The 16,528-nt window shown below is 64.1% G+C and overlaps 1 protein-coding gene across 1 annotated transcript in view; it reads right to left on the bottom strand.

The window, feature by feature from the left end:
• The window catches only part of LOC127015486 (dedicator of cytokinesis protein 2-like), a gene marked incomplete at its 5' end in the record, with an annotated part of 57,484 nt that overhangs the window by 11,827 nt on the left and 29,129 nt on the right, over positions 1–16,528 (bottom strand). Inside the window, 5 exons of the mRNA XM_050895460.1 lie at positions 794–852; positions 1,075–1,175; positions 1,318–1,396; positions 2,050–2,144; positions 2,434–2,532. Coding sequence (XP_050751417.1) covers positions 794–852; positions 1,075–1,175; positions 1,318–1,396; positions 2,050–2,144; positions 2,434–2,532 — 433 coding nt within the window. The remainder of the gene's footprint in view (positions 1–793; positions 853–1,074; positions 1,176–1,317; positions 1,397–2,049; positions 2,145–2,433; positions 2,533–16,528) is intronic.

Genomic DNA, 16,528 nt, shown 5'->3' with positions numbered 1-16,528 from the left:
CAGGAAGAGGTCTGCACGCCTGGGGTAGGCAGCCACGGCACGGCCAGGCAATCCTCCGGAGCAGCCATGCTAGTGGGCAGGTAATGCTGTATGGCCAGGACAGCACGGCAAACACTCAGCTATGGGACCATCAGCTGGGGCTGTGCTGGCCTCCTGGAGGCCCTGGCACATGTGAGCAACCCACGCAGGAGCCTGCAGGCACCCGTCAATGCTCCACTGCTGCGCTGCGGGCTGCCCCACACACTCCCTGCAGCTCCCTGCTCTCTGCTGGGGCGTGGGGCAGAGACCCGAGATGTTGCATCCTCCCTGCCTGCCTGGCCCTGGGATGCTGCTGGCAGCGCGACGTGCACCGTGCAGGGAAAACAAGGCAAGGCAGGAGCCCACAGGACCAGGGAATGTGAAGGCAGGGCTGCAGGCAGACACCAGCCCGGAGAGGGGAGGCTGCCTGCAGGGAGTGTGAGCTTGCAACTGGTCACAGCACTTGCAGGCTTGCACACTCATGGCCTTGCATGCCTGCAGATTTGCACATCCCACAGGCTCACATATCCCACAGCTTGCACATCCCATAGCACCCCACAGCTTGCACATCCTACAGGCTCGCACATCCCACAGGCTTGCACGCCTGCAGATTTGCACGCCTGCAGGCTCATACACCCTGCTCATGCCTGCAGGCTCCCATGCCCCACACCGGCAACATCCCGCTCCCCAGCACCCATTTTAGGGACAGTGCTGTTGAACACCAGCCTGCAGAGACTTGCCAAGCCTCCTCGTTGCTGGCCATGCTGTGACTCACCTAGGTTGTACCACATGTCCCGAATGGAAGCTCCAATCGTGGCTCTCATGTCCCCGTACCTGCCAGGACGGATGTTGGTTAGCATCGCTCTGGAGCCTGGGGCGCAGCATCCAGGCCATGGGCCCAAGCACAGCCTGAACAGCTCATCCCAAAATCCCTGACCCCACGGCGTGGCAGCAGGCTGGTGCAGGAACCTGAAGCCGAGCCGCAAAGCTCAGCCCCGAGCTGCTGCCGGCAGGCGGGCAGGCTGGGGAGGACCACCGAAAGTGAGGGTGACTCACTTGGCCAGGATGCTGTTGCGCTTGGCCTGGGAGAAGTTCTCCAGCTGCAGGGAGTCCTGAGTGAGGAAAGCCACGGCCAGGTGGAAATAGTTGTTCCAAAGCTGCAGAGAAAACACGGGGATGAATGCCAGGCTGGGCGGCACGGGGGGCTGGGGGGCAGGCAGCACCAAGGGCCAGGCTGGGTCCCCTCCCCGGCCCCCGCAGGGCACAGGCAGCCCCGGGGCCAGGGCAGCACCCGCTCACCTGCAGCTCGAAGCTGCTGTTGCTCAGGAACATCTCTGTCAACGTTGTGGCAAAATGGTTGATGGCGCGCAGGAACTCCCTGTGGGGCGAGCGGCCGCGGGGCGCTGAGCGGAGGGCAGCCACGCTGCCTGCCCACCGCCCGCAGGCAGGGCCGAACGGCAGCGAGGGGACAGCCAGGCTGGCGGCTCCCAGCTGATGGCGAGGCGAGGAGCGGTGGCGGTGGCCCTGGCGGGGGCCAGGCCTCGCAGTGCCTTGGGGCTGGGGCTTGCAGTGTGCTCCTGCCCGCATCCACACTCCAGCCGTCCTTTCTGGCCACTGCAGTGCAGCCGAATGCTGCCCGGGTGCACCGGTCCTGCACGCCCGGCATCCCCGCCGTGCGCAGACACCCAGGGTGGGAGGGATGGGGTGTCTGGCGTCAGCTTCCCGCTGCCCCCCGGGAGCCCCCCAAGCACACCGACAAGGCTGCAGAGAGCAGCTCTGCCACCCGGCTCCCAGATGGGGCCGGACTGTCCCAGGACAGAGCAGGAATCATCTGGAGCTGCCCTGAGCCAGTCCGAGCACGGACCCAGAGCTGTTCGAGGGGGTGCTTGGAGGGGGCTAAGCGAGCCTTAGGCTGCCTGGCACAGCCGCACTCCAGTGTCTGCGTACCCCATACCCCAGCAAGGCACCCCGAGTTCTCACATTCAGCCCCAATGTCCGCCCATGGGTCCCTCCCAGCCCAGAGTTCCTCACCGGTTCTGAACCATGTTCATCACCATCCAGTCAGAGGGGTACACCGTCTTGCCAATCAGGTCCTTGAAGAGGATGAAGGTCTCCATGAGGAAGTCCTGCCAGGGAGGAGGAGATGTCAGGAGCTGGGCTCGACCACGATGCCCTCCCGGGGTGATGCTGTGCTGAGCACCGGGGCTGGGAGCGGCCCTCACCACCCAACAGTGAGAGCTTCACCTCCGTGGAGCGGGGATGTGGGCTGTGCCGGGGTCCAGGGCAGGCGGCACCAGTGCTGGGTGCAGGCAGGGCACTGGGACCAGTGGGATGCCCCAGCCGAGACGTGGGATGGAGAGACAGGGAGGTGCCAGTGATGGAGGGCCCAGGTCTCGCGCGTGGGGTAGCACTCACCATCAGCTCGGGCCGGGAGGGGAACGCCTTGATGTAGGAGCTGTAGTGGTCCTTGTCCATCTGGCTCAGGATGGCAGCCATGCAGGCCACATAGTGACTCTGGGGGACAGGGGCTGGTCAGGCACTGCCAAGGCCCCGCAGCTGGCACTGCGGGGTGTGCTGGGGACACGTGCCCATCCATGTTCCTCCAGCCGGTCCGTACCCCGGAGCCCCAGCTGCCCTGGGTGCCCCTCGCCCGACGCTTGCCGTGGTCCCCTCCTCCCTGGCTCTCCAGACCTCTCCTCCTGCCCCGCTCAGCCCCGATTCCTGCAGCCAGCCCTTCCTTTCCCAGTCCCACGCATTCTGCTCCGGAGGTGGGACAGCTCTGACACCTGCCGTGATGCTGGGGAGGACGCAGACGTAACTGTAGCATACAACTGTAATTTTTAAGGTAATTTAAGGCAATATGTGGATGTAAGTGCATTTTGAAAATGGCAAGCAGCTTCTTTCTGGAGGCTGATATGTCTAGACCGCCTCTAGCGAAGGGTCCCAAATTGAGCCCACTCCACTCCTGTTCTGGGCGCTCACAGCTTTGTTGCAAGACGAGCAGTGCGGCGATGTCGCAGGCTGACCAGGATGCCTGTCTCTGCATGGTGAGAAAGGCTGTGCCTGATCTCCAAATTGCGCTCAGCTGCATTGCTCGTGAAACGAGAGGCGTGAGTGGCAGGGTGCAACACCCACCTGCTGCTCACCACAGCGTTTCATCTTCCATTTAGCTAATTAGTGCAACATTTTCGTGACGATACTTCTAACGTAGATGAGTCTGCAATAGACTTGCTCTTCGGACAAAGCTACAGGAAACTCCCCGGGGGAACTGAGCAGCAACTGAAGCCCAAAAGCCAACAGGGTCAGGGCTCTGGGTCACTGAACGGGGGTGTTGCTCAATTGCCAGGATCCTCCGGGGCTCTGCTCATTCAGGCGGTGGCCAGCTGCAGCACTGAGCTCAGAGAGATGTTTTAAAGCGTTACTTCCCCAAAGGACGGCTGCTGCCGGACAGAAGGGACAGTCCCCCGGTGGGGCAGTTTGCAAGGAGACACCACCACAGCCCACGCCTGGGTGTGTGCAAAGCAGCTCCAAGCCCTCATGTGACATTTTTAGGAGCCTGGGTCGCACGGGGCGACGCAGCCCCCTTCCAGCCCTGGCAGGTCAGCCGCTGCCAGAGGCCAGCCCTTGCCGGCTACATCGAGCAGCTGGCAGAGGAGGCGTTTCAGAGGCCAAAGGGGACAGCCCAGGGCCACTTGGCTACTGCCTGTGACCAAGGGCCCGGGTTCACCCCGCCGGCCCGTGGGCAGCCCCAGCAGCGGGGCCAGGGGAGCTCCTCAGGAAGGGCTGCAGCACGCAGCAGGGGATTGCTGTGGGGAAGCACTGTGCCCCACGGCCAGCCCTGGCTGCCGTCCAGGGTGCGGGCAGGTCTGCAGGGAATTATCTTGTGAGAAGCAAATGAATAAAACCCCAACAGATCCCATCCTTTTAGCATCAAAGTGAAGCCACAGACCTGAGGCTTCCCTGCTGAACGCTGGCATGCAGCAGGACCAGCAGCACCTGCATGCAGGGAGGCCGCGCAGGCACGCCGCAGAGATCTTGCAGAGGCACCCAGGTCACTGGCTGCCTGCGGCTCCCTGCACAAGTCCAAGCGAGTACAACTTGCCCAAAAAGCTGGAGGCGAGTGCCTCCTCACCATGCAGCATGGCCTGCTCACAGGACTTGGCTTGGGAGCAAGAGATGCCCTGCCTGCAAGGGAGCAAGCACCAAGCGCTGGCAAAGTGGGGAAAGTGCCACAAATCCACCTATGTTCCCTAAGCATCCTTGTGTGTGATGCCACGGAGCCCTGGTCTCAGGGGGACCCCATGGTGGGAGCCAGGGTTGCCTTCCCCACTGTGAGAGCCCGGCTGTGCAGCCACGCTGCTCACTGCAGCGGAGCAGGAGCAGCCTGAGCCTTCGCTGAGGTTCTGGGGGGCCATTTCTCATGCAGCCAGGGGTGCACATCACCCACCATCCCCGCAGAGAGAAGTGCTGCGTGACCAGCACGGCCCCGTGGGGAACCTGGGGCAAGGCAGCAAGGCAACAGGAGGAAACTTTTGCGGCAAGCCAGTCTGTTCTGGGGATTAGTTCAGTCATCTGGAAACAGCTGTTCTGGTGGCTGCTGGAATTAGATTCAGGTGAACTCCCTGCACCGCCTGCTACACCTTCTTCAAGGGAAACTGTATTTACATTTAAATTACATTACTGGGAGCCACACAGCCAGGCACTGCTACACATACGGATGTGGTTTGTCCTGTGGATGGCGTGTGCATGGGGAATGGGCCCGGGATAGGCTGGCACAACACGTGGGCCCCAAACCTGCCGGGTGGTCACAGACACAAACAGTCCCAGACAGCCCCCAGCCAAGCCACAGTCCCACCACCCAGCACCTCCCGGAGCCACCGCACCAGCTGCTGCAGCCCCGGCACAGCCCCAGCACGGCTGGGACACGCGGCGCACGGCAGGGCCGCAGGCAGGACAGGCTAAAAGCTGGAGAAGAGGGTCTGTGGTCTCCGGGGGGATGCTGCGCTCCTGCCTGCTGCTCCCCAGCTCGGCAACCCATCACACCCCCTGCCCGCTGCTGTGGCGTGGATCCTGCCGCCCTGCAGCCCTGCCTGGTGCAAAGGCCACCTTCCCCTGGTGCCCACGGCCGCGCTGCCTGCTGCTGCATCCCCCAGCCCCTGGGCAGGCATGGGCCTTTCCCGGCCCCGTGCAGCTGCTGCTGGGCCCAGTGGCGCTGCCGGGCTGCGGGATGGCGGGGGGGACATGGCCTGTGCCCCACCGTGTGCCCGGCCCCGAGCACCGGACCGGCCACGGCACCTGCACCCCCCCCCCCGGGGCGGGCGCTGCCCAGAGCCTCGGTGGTCCCGGTCCCGGTCCCGGTCCCTTCCCCCGCCCCAGCCCCGGTCAGCTCTGCCCTCTCCGCCTGCCCGACACCGCGGAGCAGCGCTGGGTGCCCGCGGTGCCAGAGGAGGAGCGCGGGGCCGGGGACGCGCGGCTCCGGGCGTGCAGCCGTGGCACCGCCCGGGGAGCCCGGCCCGGACAGGACCCGGCCGAGAGGCGGCAGGTACCGGGGCTCCGGGGCACGGTTCGGCACGGCTCGGCTCCGCACCCAGGCGCGTTCCCTGCCGAGGGCACCCCGGACCCCGCGTCCCGCCGGCACCGCCCGCCCGCCGCTCCGGCGCCGACACCGGCTCCGCCCCGCCCCGCCCCCGCCGGCTCCGCCCCGGTACCGGCGAGCCCGCGCGGCTCCGCCCCGCCGTGCCCCGCGCCCGCCGCTGCCCGACCCGCGCCGCCGCCGAGCACCAGGTACCGGGCGGGCTGGGGAGCGGGGCCCCGACCGGCGGAGCGGAGCGGAGCGGGGCCGGCCGGGCCGAGCTCTGCGGGCATCGGCCCTGCGGCGCCCGCTCGCTGCGCCGGGAGCGCCGCGGCGGCGGCACCCGGGCCGGCACCGGGACCCCGGGCGGCGCGGGCACCCGGGGCGGCGCGGCAGCCCCGCGGCCGGGGCGGGGGGGGGGGGACCCGCGGCGGGGGCGCCGGGGCGGGCGGGGACGCGGGCGGGGCGGCGATCCCGGGGCCGGGAACCGGGGAGCGGTACGGGGAGCCCCCGAAACCGGGGACTCCGCGGCGGTGCGGGGACCCCGGGGGAGCCGGAGCCGTACGGGCACCTGCGGCCGGGAGCCGGGCGCAGCGGCCCGCGGGATGCGCGGTGGCCGGCGGGGCCGGAGCAAGGAGCCGGGCTGGGCGGGGGGGGGGGGGGGGCGGGACGGCGGTGCCCCTTCCTCCCCGCTGCCAGTGCGCGGTGCCCGGCCCCGAGCGGCCTCGGTCGCCCCGGCGCCCCGTGGTGCCGGGGGTCGCAGCACTCCCCGGGTCCTCCCCTCCTCTGCCCCACCGCCGAGCAGGAGATGCCCGGGGAAGTGCGGGAGGCGTGGGGCCAGTGGTACCCCGCACCGAGCACCCTATGCTAGGCACCCTACACTGGGCACCCCACACTGAGGTGGCCGGTGGCACCCTGCAGCAGGCACCCTGCACTGAGTGCCCTGCACTGAGGTGACCGGTGGCACCCTGCACCGAGCAAGCCGCTTGCTGCCATGGCAGGGGTCTCTGGGGGACACAGCCATGCTGGAGGCGGTGGCGTGGTGTGCACCCGAGGGAGATAAATCTGTGTTGAGAGCTGCTGTGTTAGAGGGGCCAAAGAGCCCAGGGGGTCAGGCCCCTGTGCTGCAGCTCCGCTGCCCGCTCCGCCTGCCCTGCTGTGCTGCCCCGGCCTGTGGCACCTCCGCTTGCCGAGGAGCTCCGTGCGGGAGATGTGGGGAGGGAGGTGTGCTCTGGGAGCAGGCTGCCTGGCTGAGCCCGGCTGGCTGGCGCTCTGCTCCCCCTCGTTAGGAGACACGTCTATCAGCCAGGGCTGTGTTTGGTTGACACACGCACACGCATGATCCCAGGGATGTCACTTTCTGTATCCGCATGCCGTGCTGATGCCGGCCGAGGGTACGGCTGCTCACGCTGGAGGGATTCAGCCCACGTTGGTCCCAGCAGTTCCCAGCACCATGCTCTGCGTTCAAGGCCTTTGTGTCTGCTGGTGGGGCTTCAGCAGCCGCTGAGGCAGGAGCAGAGCCGGGTGCAGCCTTAGCTGCTCCCCGTGAAATAGGAAGGCGCAGCTTTCAGGGCTGCTCCAGTCCGTCTCCTCCTTGCAGGAGCGCACACAAAACCCAGTTAGAGCTGCGGCTCCTCGCAGAGATGTGGGGGGAGCCTGGAGAAGAGGTCTTTACGGAGCCCTTTTTATGTTCGGAGCACGAGGTGGACACGTATGAGTAGTCGCTGGGACCTGGGCTTTGCCAGCGTGTGCCTGAACGGGGACAGCGGGTGTCAGCCGGGCTGCCTGCCTGCTCTCGGAGGCGCAGAGCGCTCCTCGCCAGCTTGCAGCTCCCGGCAGTCTTCACACTCGTCGCCTCCCAGGGGGCATGGGAGCGAGCCCCCTGGGACAGCCGCGGTGGCAGGGGACGCTGGGGACCACCAGCTGTGCTCCCTCCCTGCTGGTGCTGCCTGAGGAGACGGGCGAGAGCCCCCGGGGAGGAGACTCCCAGGCAGAGCCGGGCTTAGGCGGGAACCCGCAGTCCTTCCCTGGCGTGTCTCCTCTCTGCGGGAAGTGTTCAGTCCTTCCAGTGCGGTTGGAGGAGCGGAGTGGATTTAAACCCAGAAGCTCCTTTAGACTGAGGTTATCTTCTTTATGAATTATAATTATTATAATTATTTAATAGTATGGTAGCGTCCAGAGGCCACAAATAATTAGTGGGTCTATTCCCATCTGTAGTAACAATACTACTTCAGTCCTAACCAGTGCTTTGGGACAGGGTCTGTCTTGCATGTTTACGAAGATGGTCCGTATCATCCTGGCTGTTTGGTGGCTGGGGAAACCGAGGCACATGGCAAAGAAAGACACTTGCTAATTCCTAAATTCCCCTGGTAGCCAGTGTTGTCTAAAGAGCAGAAATATAAAGGGGGGGCCGACTGCTAGATGGCATTGGAAATCCACTCAAAGGCAAGAATTTGTATTCTGAAACGACGTTCTCCCTATCTGTGCTGGGAGGCTGCGGCCGCAGAGGCCTCCCGCGCTGTCTGCCAGGACCATGGCCGGTGAGCGCCGGTGGGATGGGGGGGCTGCCCCACGGGGGGTGGACAAGGCCGCCAGGGGGGTGCTGCCTGCGCCCGGGGCCGAGTCCCTAGGCGTCTGGACTGGCGCATGCAGGGTCGACCGGGGCGGTGCGGTCGCCTCTGTGAACTGCTGGGTGGCGAAGCCTTTCCAGCTTTTTCCAGAAATGTGCTTTGTGGACAGCTTGTGGTTTTCTAATACGATTTCTGGCATGCGAAGGAGCACACGGAGTCCCTGTCTGTGAGGGCTCCCCAGCCCGGCCGGCTGTTGCGCTCGCTGCGGCGGTTTGGCTCCAGATGGGTGCCTGAGCGCTGTTCTCCGAGAGGTGAGACGTTCCTCCCCAGGAGAGCGCGGAGCTGCGGGAGGTCTTGTGATGAGCTGTGTCTCCCGTGGCCGAAAGTCTTTGGGCTGTGTCCTGCTTCCCTTGTCCTGTAATCACTGCAGGAACAGCCCGTGTCAGAGGTGCTGACAGAGCCTGCGTGCTTCGGTGCTGGGCACCGGCCGAGCTCTCCCGCTCTCCGGGCCGAATCTCCACTTCAAGCATTTTCCCACATCCATGCAGATGTGCAAGGTGTCTCCGGGACTCAGAGGAACGTGATGTTGCCCACGCCACATTCGCTGGGAAGGAAGCAGCCGAGAAGGGTGTTTTCTTCCTCCCGCGGCGGTCTCTTCTGTAGCCCCTAGGAAAGGTGCTGAACCGCAGTGCCCAGCAGCAGCTGCAGACTGCGAGGGACGCTCGCCTGCTCTCCCACGGAGGCAGCTGAGGGAAGCCTTGGGACGTGAAACAAACTGCTCCTGACCTCATCCCGCTCCATACGGGCTGTCTGCCACGGTCTGCCCGTGCTCCCCTGGGTAGGTCACCCTACCTCTTCGTGTCTCATTTAAAATGGTGATATCAGTGCTCCTCTGCCTGGCAAAGAGAGGTGGGAAAGCAAGCAGGTAGCAGTGAGAACAGAGACACTACTGTCATGACAGCTGTATTAGCATCCATGGGAGACAGAGGAATAATTTGGCTTCTGCAGGCTTCTGAAAGCTTTGTGCAAAGGCTTTGTACTTCACTGTGTCTCCTGACCATGTAAACTCTCCATCTGACAGCACCAGCATATCTGCAGTTGAAAGAGAGAGGAGCGATGCAAGTGAGAGTCGATGACCTCTGCATGCCAGGAGGAGGATGTTGTTGCTTCTTCCCTAATTGATGGGATCCCTTCCATGGGGCGTTAGCCGTGGTGCGTGTGGCGAGGGCGGCCAGGAGCCTCAGGCAGCCCTGGAGAGGCGCCTGCAGGGTGCCAGGGGGTGCTGGCGCTGCAGGGAGGTGGGTGACGGGAGTTCCCTGCTCCGGCCAGGCGACGAGAGCCTTCTCCTGGGCCCTGTGGCTGGGAGAGTGACTAATTTTCCTGCAGAGCACTTCAGCCAGTGACCTAAATAGAGATGCGTGCAGATCCCTTGGCTCGCGCGAGCTGCCGCTTGCACCAGGCCCCAGCTGACAGAGGGGAGGACCCGTGTGTCAGTGACGCTCCCCGGAGGCCCCGGGGCGATGCTCGCTGGGGGTGCTGCAGAGCACAAGGCACCCAGGGCGTTGTCCCAGCTGCAGGGGACTGTGCGTGCTGTCCTCAGCCGGGCCAGCCCCGATGTTTCTGGTGGAGCCCCAGCGGTGTTTGAGCAGAGCCTAAGACCTTGCCTTGAACGCTCCAGGAGGGAGGTCAAGTGCTGTGGGTGCGGCGGGAGGCTGCGAGGATCATCGGAGACACTGGGAGCTGGCCTCGGGGGACATAAGCAGAGCTGGACCTGCTGAGCACTGCGAAGTGTGGCTGGAGAAGGGACGTGTGTCCTCGCTGTGAACGCACAAGGGCTGAACGCGGAGAAGGGAGAAGAGCTGTTCAAGCGGAAGCACTATATTGGCACGAGCACAATCGGATATAAACTGGCCGTGATTAAGTGCCTGCAGGAAATTAGAAGGTCTGTGAGCCTCCGAGCAGCCGGGCTCTGGAAGAGCCTCCAAGAGAACCACGAGGGTAGAGCATGAGCTGGCTTCGTGGTGGAGCTTCCTCAGCAAGGAACCGGATTTCAGGTTTGCTAGCTGCCCGAGGAGATGCTCTTAGTCCTCCATCCTCAAGTCCCACAGATGCTCTGATCCGAGTACAAATGCGTCGAGTCCTCTTGGAGCCAAGGTGGGATTAAGCCCTGCTGCTGAGCGATGTGTCATGAACCTGGCTCCTGCCCGGTCCTCTGCTGAGAGCAAATGCCTCATCCTCCAGTGCCACCCCTCTCCGTCACCAGCAGCACCTCTCTCCTTTCCAGAAATCAGGTAAAGCAAAGGTTTTGTCCCAGGAGAAGCCGTCGTACCCAGTGAGTGGAGCTGGGTAATTAGCTGTTCTCTTCTGCAGTTCCAGGAGAATATGACTTCCTCTCTCATAAATCTAATCTCCTGGCTTCCTGCGTCTTGAGGAGAAGATTTATGTGTCTGCTCTGGTTTTCCCTCTGCCACAGACATTACCAGGAGGATGAGGTGGAGGATGGGTGGAGAAAGGGCCAAAGCTGGCCAGGGGACAGGCAGGATTGTTCATGGGTGTGGGGGGCAGCTGGACCCTCCGTCGGTGCCTGCGGTCCCACTGTTCGATGGCCGTAGCTGGGGTCTGCCCAGCAGCCTCATCAGTCCCAGGCTGCTCTCTCCCACAGGACACCGATGTCCGTTGAGCCAGGAGGAAGAGCTGAGCCAGGCCTTGCTGCCCCAGAGGAGGAGGAGGCGGCAGGCAGGCAGGCAGGCAGGCAGGCAGCTGGAGGCTTTCCCTCTGCTCTGCAGTATTTTTGGTGGATACAGGTAACTTTCCGGACAGGACAGTGTGAAGCAGCGCTCTGTTCCTCTGAGGTCAGCCCTGCAGCCCATGCGAGATGAGTCTCAATATACAAAACCAGAAGATTTAGTCTCTCTCTCTCTCACAAAATTCAGCATCAGTCAGTACTGGCCAAAGAAGAGCGGCCCAGTCATGGCTCTCCAAGGGGAGATCCACAAGCCCTTTACAGGCTGCAGGTAGGAGCTGACAGCGCACCAGCAAAGCATGGGATGGTGATGCAGGACCAGGTTTTGGATCCCACCACCCAAAGTGGCGCGGCAGGTTCATGGATCCTAAGGGCTCTGGGCTGGGGATGGCAGCCAGGCTGATGCACGATTCAGAGCCCCGGCGCTGCTCACAAATCCCCGTCATTCTGAGGAGTATTTGATGTTTGCGGGGAGTGAGGACAGTCTGAGGACTGGGTGGGAGTCAGCACCTGAAGCTCAGTGGTGTCAGTGGCCAGGTCATGGGAAGCGGTTCCTGACCCTTCCTTGGCTCCTGGGCTCACTCAGCGGAGCAGATGTCGTTCCCAACTGCGCTGAGCATCCAGCTGAAATGGAGAGCCCACTGCTGAAGTACTTGTGTCATCTACTGCATTACAGTGGCGTCATCTGTTTTTATCTATACATCATCTGATGTGACCTGCTGTCTCACCTTATTCATGCGCTCATAATTCCCATATGAACTAGAGGAGAAAAACACTCAGACCTCAAAAAAATTGCCGAGACGGAGGATCCACCACCGTGCAAATCCTTTCCAAGTTCCTCTAGCGCCAGCTGACCTCACTTTTTAAGAAAGTCGCTCCTCTGACTGTCCTAACCCCTGATTTTCAGCCGCCGTGTTTTGCTGCTCAGCCGGAGAGGAGCCTGGGGCTCCCGCAGCAGAGACCCATCCTGCACAGCGTCCGCCCCGTGCTCCTTGCATGGCTCTGTATTTGTCTTTTTCCTTCCTTGCCCTTCTCTCAGCCTTGGTATAATCCGCACTTTTTGTCAGTGCTGAGTTTTTCCTTTGAGGTCAGTGACAGCCAGCGCCCGCGCGGGGCCCGGCTGCCCCTCCACAGGACCTGGGCAGAAGCACGGCTAATTGGCGCTGATCGCTGGATGATTATGTCTTGAGACATGCTGGTTAGCCAGTTTTTAATCCATTTAATGTGCGCCACATTGCTTTCGTATTATTCTGCTTTCTTCGTCAAAATGTCAAATGCCTCACAGAAATCCAAGTCTGCTCCGTCGAGGCTTTTACCTTCATCGACCAAACTTGGAACCTCATCAAAACAGACAGCAAATTGGTGTGATGAGCCGTGTTCTCCGTGGCCCTGTGCTGACTGGCATGGCTGGTACATGCTGCCGTCCTTCAGCTGTTATTAGTCAAGCTCCGAGCCTGTTTCCCCGCCGCTGCTCCCGGCCGGCCTTGGGCCGGCGGTCGCGTGCCCCGGCCAGTGCCAGCCCACCCGCGCCCTCCTGGCCCCCCTGCACCGGGGCTCTGCTGCTGCCCCGTCCCATGCACTCGGGCTCTCCCGAGGCCGCTCTCCACCGATGTGCCCCAGGGAGGACCCCGACGTCCCCTGTCCCGCAGGCGCAGAGCCCAGCGGGGCACACAAGAGCAGAGCACCGGGGCTCAGCCCCCTGCCTCCTGCTTCGGCCTCAGGAGGTCGCGCAGCCCCGCTCCCCAGCTGAGCTCCGGCAGGGCAGGCAGGAGGGCCGGCAGGCAGGGCTCCCTACTCTCCCTCACTAGCAGGGATCTCCCGAGAGCCGCCTGCACCAGGCGCCCGAGGACGAGCATCAGCCATGCCCTCCCCTGCCCGCCTCTGTCCCCGATGCCAGTCATCCCCGGGGAGAGAGGAGCTACCGCAGCCCTGGGCTCCCGGCGGACCGGACCCTGGAAGAGGTTGCTGCGGGTTCGGGACCTCGGAGGGGCTCAGGCTTCACAGCACCTCATCTCTCAGCGCTGCCCTCCCGACAGCCCTTTGTACGGCAGGACTGGCCAGACCCATATATACCTTGTTCTGGAGCAGGGCAGCATTAGCGGGAGATGTCCCTACTCCTGCTCCTCCAGTCTGACCAGCCCAGGTCCCCGTACTGGGGTGCCCACGGGGGAGCTGGTGGGACACAGGAAGGCAAGCGGGGAGCGTGGCTGCATGCTGGACACACGGTGCATCAGCTGGGGCAGCCAAACACGTGGCAGGCATGGGTGAGCGCGTGGCCCCAGGAGTGGGGCACTGAGAGCCGTTTCCCAGTAAATGCTTGAAGATAGCAGCCGGAAAGTGCTGGTGCGGCTGGGTGCTGCGTGCCTGTGCTTCCTGCACAGCCCCTTCCCGGTGGCCCTTTCTGTGCATCCGAAATGTCCCTGGAGCCACGCTTCCAGACGGATCCATCGGCAGAGCGGTTTCCTCAGATTCAGCTACAGTGTGGGGGGCCCCATCACATACTGCAGCCGCTGGGTTGCACAGTCCTGATTCTGTCCTACAGCAGGACTCGTTATCAGCGCTCGAAGATGCCGGCACGCTGCAAACAGCGCCCGAACGCGGCACTAAATCTAACCGTACCATAAAGCATACGCAGAGAGACGAGTGGGAGGGTCCTAGCTTTTGGTGTTTGACATCCTCAGAGCTGTTCCCAAATGGAGTTAGTGCATGTATAATTTATAGACTTTTTCTTTGTCCTTGTGGCTTGTCTCTGATCTCTCCAGCAGTGCGGTTCGGGAGGCAGAGGGTGCCTTGGCGGAGGCCCCGCTGACTGACAGCATCACGTTTGCTGCGTAGGCAGTGGAACGGCCTCGTCTTGCTCTGCCATCAGCCGTGGCTCAGTGAGATCCCTGCTGCGGGCTCATGGGGGCTGCATCTGTGCTCGGACCATGCTGGGAGTGCTCCTGCCCCGTGCTCGGCTGTTGGAGCGGTTCCTGGCACCTTCTGCCCTGTGCCCGTTAGTGCTCTTGTTAAGGAAACCTCCGGAGCAGGCTGGCCATGCACAGGCTGCCCTCCGGAAGCACTCAGCCCGGCTGCGCTGGTCCCAAGCCGTGCTCGGGAGGCCGGTCCAGCGCAGAGATGTGCCAGCCGGCCCCCCTCTGCCACTCAGCGTGTTGCCCTCCCTGGCACAGACACAGCCGGGGATGCTGAAGCAGGACCTGGGCGGGGGGCACTGAGCTCTGGGCACCGGCCGTCGCTGTGGCACGAGCGGGGAGAGGTGACCCCACGGCTGCGGCGGGGCCTCGGCGAGCGGCTCGCCCCGCAGCCCCTTGCTGTCCCAGCAGGCTCTGCCCCGTCCTGCACGGGTGCCGGCACGGCCCCTGCCCCGGACCAGGCACCCGCTGGCAGGCGTGAATGCGGGGCTGCTCCTCCCGGGCTCGCACGCAGGCTGCGGCGAGTGCGGGGCGCGGGGGCAGGCGGCGCTGGCTCCATCCCCGAGCCAGCTCTCTGCTCTGCCTGTTGCTGTCCATACTAACGAGGTGCCCCATCCCTCCGCTGTGTCTCTGTCGCGTCCTGCCTCACAAACATCTCCCGGTGTCTGGGCACGGCTCCAAGCTCGGGAAGGAAAGCGCCGGGCGGCTGGGTGGCGCGTGGAGCAGCATCCCGACTAACGCTGTGCGGGGGCTGTGGAGGCACTGGGGCTTGTGGTGCCGGGGCGGGGACCGGGAGGGCTGCGTGAGCCCCCCGCTCTGCTGGGTCGGCGCCTTGCTGCCGGCCGGGGGAGGCACCGGGCACCGGCACGCTCAGCACTCAGGAAGTTTGCTCGTTACCAGCGCAGGGTGATTCCAGGCCACTGTGCTGAGTCAGCCACTTCATTACAGCGGGAACAAGGCAAGAGGGTGAGGGGGGCTGGGGGGGCTGGCTGGTGCCATGTGTCCATCCGCAGTGAGGGCAGGAGGGCTGCGGAGCAAGCAAGGCTCCCGTCTCGGCGTGCTGAAGAGGGCGTGGGGGCACTGGGGGAGCAGCGGGCTGTGGTCCCGGGTGGGGGCCATGGTGCTGTGGGATGTGGGTCATGGCGTGGTGCGAGGGGATGAGTCTGTGCCATGAGGGAGCCCATGTCGCTCCGCTCCTCACCCGCACCACAAGTACCTCTGGATGTTTCCAGACCTCGAATGCTGGGAGGCTGAACCGCCAAGCGAAGCAGCACCGCTGCCCGCTGGGGCTGGCATCTCTGTCTCTCCTGCCCTGTCCCTGACGCTGCTTCCCGAAATGAGCCGTCAGCCTCCTCTGCACCCCGGGGGCATCCCGGGCAGGGCTCCTGGTGTGTGCCCTGTGCTCCACGGTGTCATATGCCGGGGCAGTGTGATGGGCCTGAGCAGCAGCCGGTGAGCAGGGTGGGCGGAGGCAGAGCAAGGCGGGCACGGGGGCTTGGGGGGGGGGGGTAAGGCGAGGACAGGGCTGCGGAGGGAGGTTTGCCCTGCCTGCGTGGGGAGGAGGAGCCCTGCACAGCTGTGCACTAACGATGGCAGGGACCGGGGATGATGGCAGGGACTGGGATGTGGCTGGGTGTGATCCCCCCTGTGCAAGAGCCCCTGCTCAGGGGCAGGGCTGCCCCCCGGGTCCTGCCCCTGTGCCACCTAGGAAACACTGCTGGTGTGAGGGATGCGTCCCCAGGCACAAGCTGTGGCCTTGGTCCTGCAGCCAGGTCCCGGCGGTGGCCTTGCAAGCAGGAGCTGTGCCACATGCCTGCATGTGAGGCAGGGTGGGCGAGAGCTGTGGTCGGCGCAGGCGGGCAGGCTGCCTGGGGCCGCACGATGGCAGAAGGTGCGATGCCCCGGGGAGACCTCGCTTTCCAGAGGCAGCCCCACTGCAGCCTCCCCGAGCCACAGCCTTGTGGCAGAGCCGGGGATGAGAGCTGGAGAGACACCAGCAACCGCCCTTCTCCACGGTGAGGGGCAGGGAGCGATCCCCCAGTCTCACCAAAGTAGCCATCTCAGCTGCGATGCCTGTTATCCCTCTTGGCTGGTTCTCACACGCCCGAAGCGGCTCAGTGTCCCTGGGCCACGGTCTCGCACCCTGCCCGTGGAGCTGGTCCCCCAGGCCTGCAGCCCCAGTCAGCCCTGCTGCACGTCTGGTGGGTGCCACGTGCAGGATGGGTCCCTGTGCCCAGTCCAGCCATGCCCCACGCACGACGGGTCCCCTGTGCCCAGTCCAGCCATGTCCCACACGCAACAGGTCCTCTGTGCCCAGTCTGGCCATGCCCCACACATGATGGGGTCCCCTGTGCCCAGTCCAGCCATGGATCATGCACGACGGGTCCCCTGTGGCCGGTGTGGCTCTGCCCCACACAGGATGGGTTCCATGTCCGCTCCAGCCATGCCCCACACAGGCTGGGTGCCCCACACCTTGCCCAGCCCCACGCAGAGCTGGTGCCCCATGTACGGCGGGTGCCCTGTGTCCATCCATCCCACGCAGGAGCCCTCCATGCCCAGCCCAGCTCTGCCCCGTGCCCATGCACAGCAGCCCCCCGTGCCTGCCCTGCGCCTGTCCTCCTGCTGCCAGCGCCCCGCGAACACGAGGCACCAGCCCCAGTGAGGCAGAGCTATTTTTAACAGCTGCTTCTGCTTGATTTGAGCTGTGAACTTG

Source organism: Gymnogyps californianus, chromosome 4 (assembly GCF_018139145.2).
Source record: "Gymnogyps californianus isolate 813 chromosome 4, ASM1813914v2, whole genome shotgun sequence".
Lineage (NCBI taxonomy): Eukaryota > Metazoa > Chordata > Aves > Accipitriformes > Cathartidae > Gymnogyps > Gymnogyps californianus.
The sequence above is the reverse complement of the archived record's forward strand: the minus strand, read 5'-3'. Positions and strand labels throughout refer to the sequence as shown.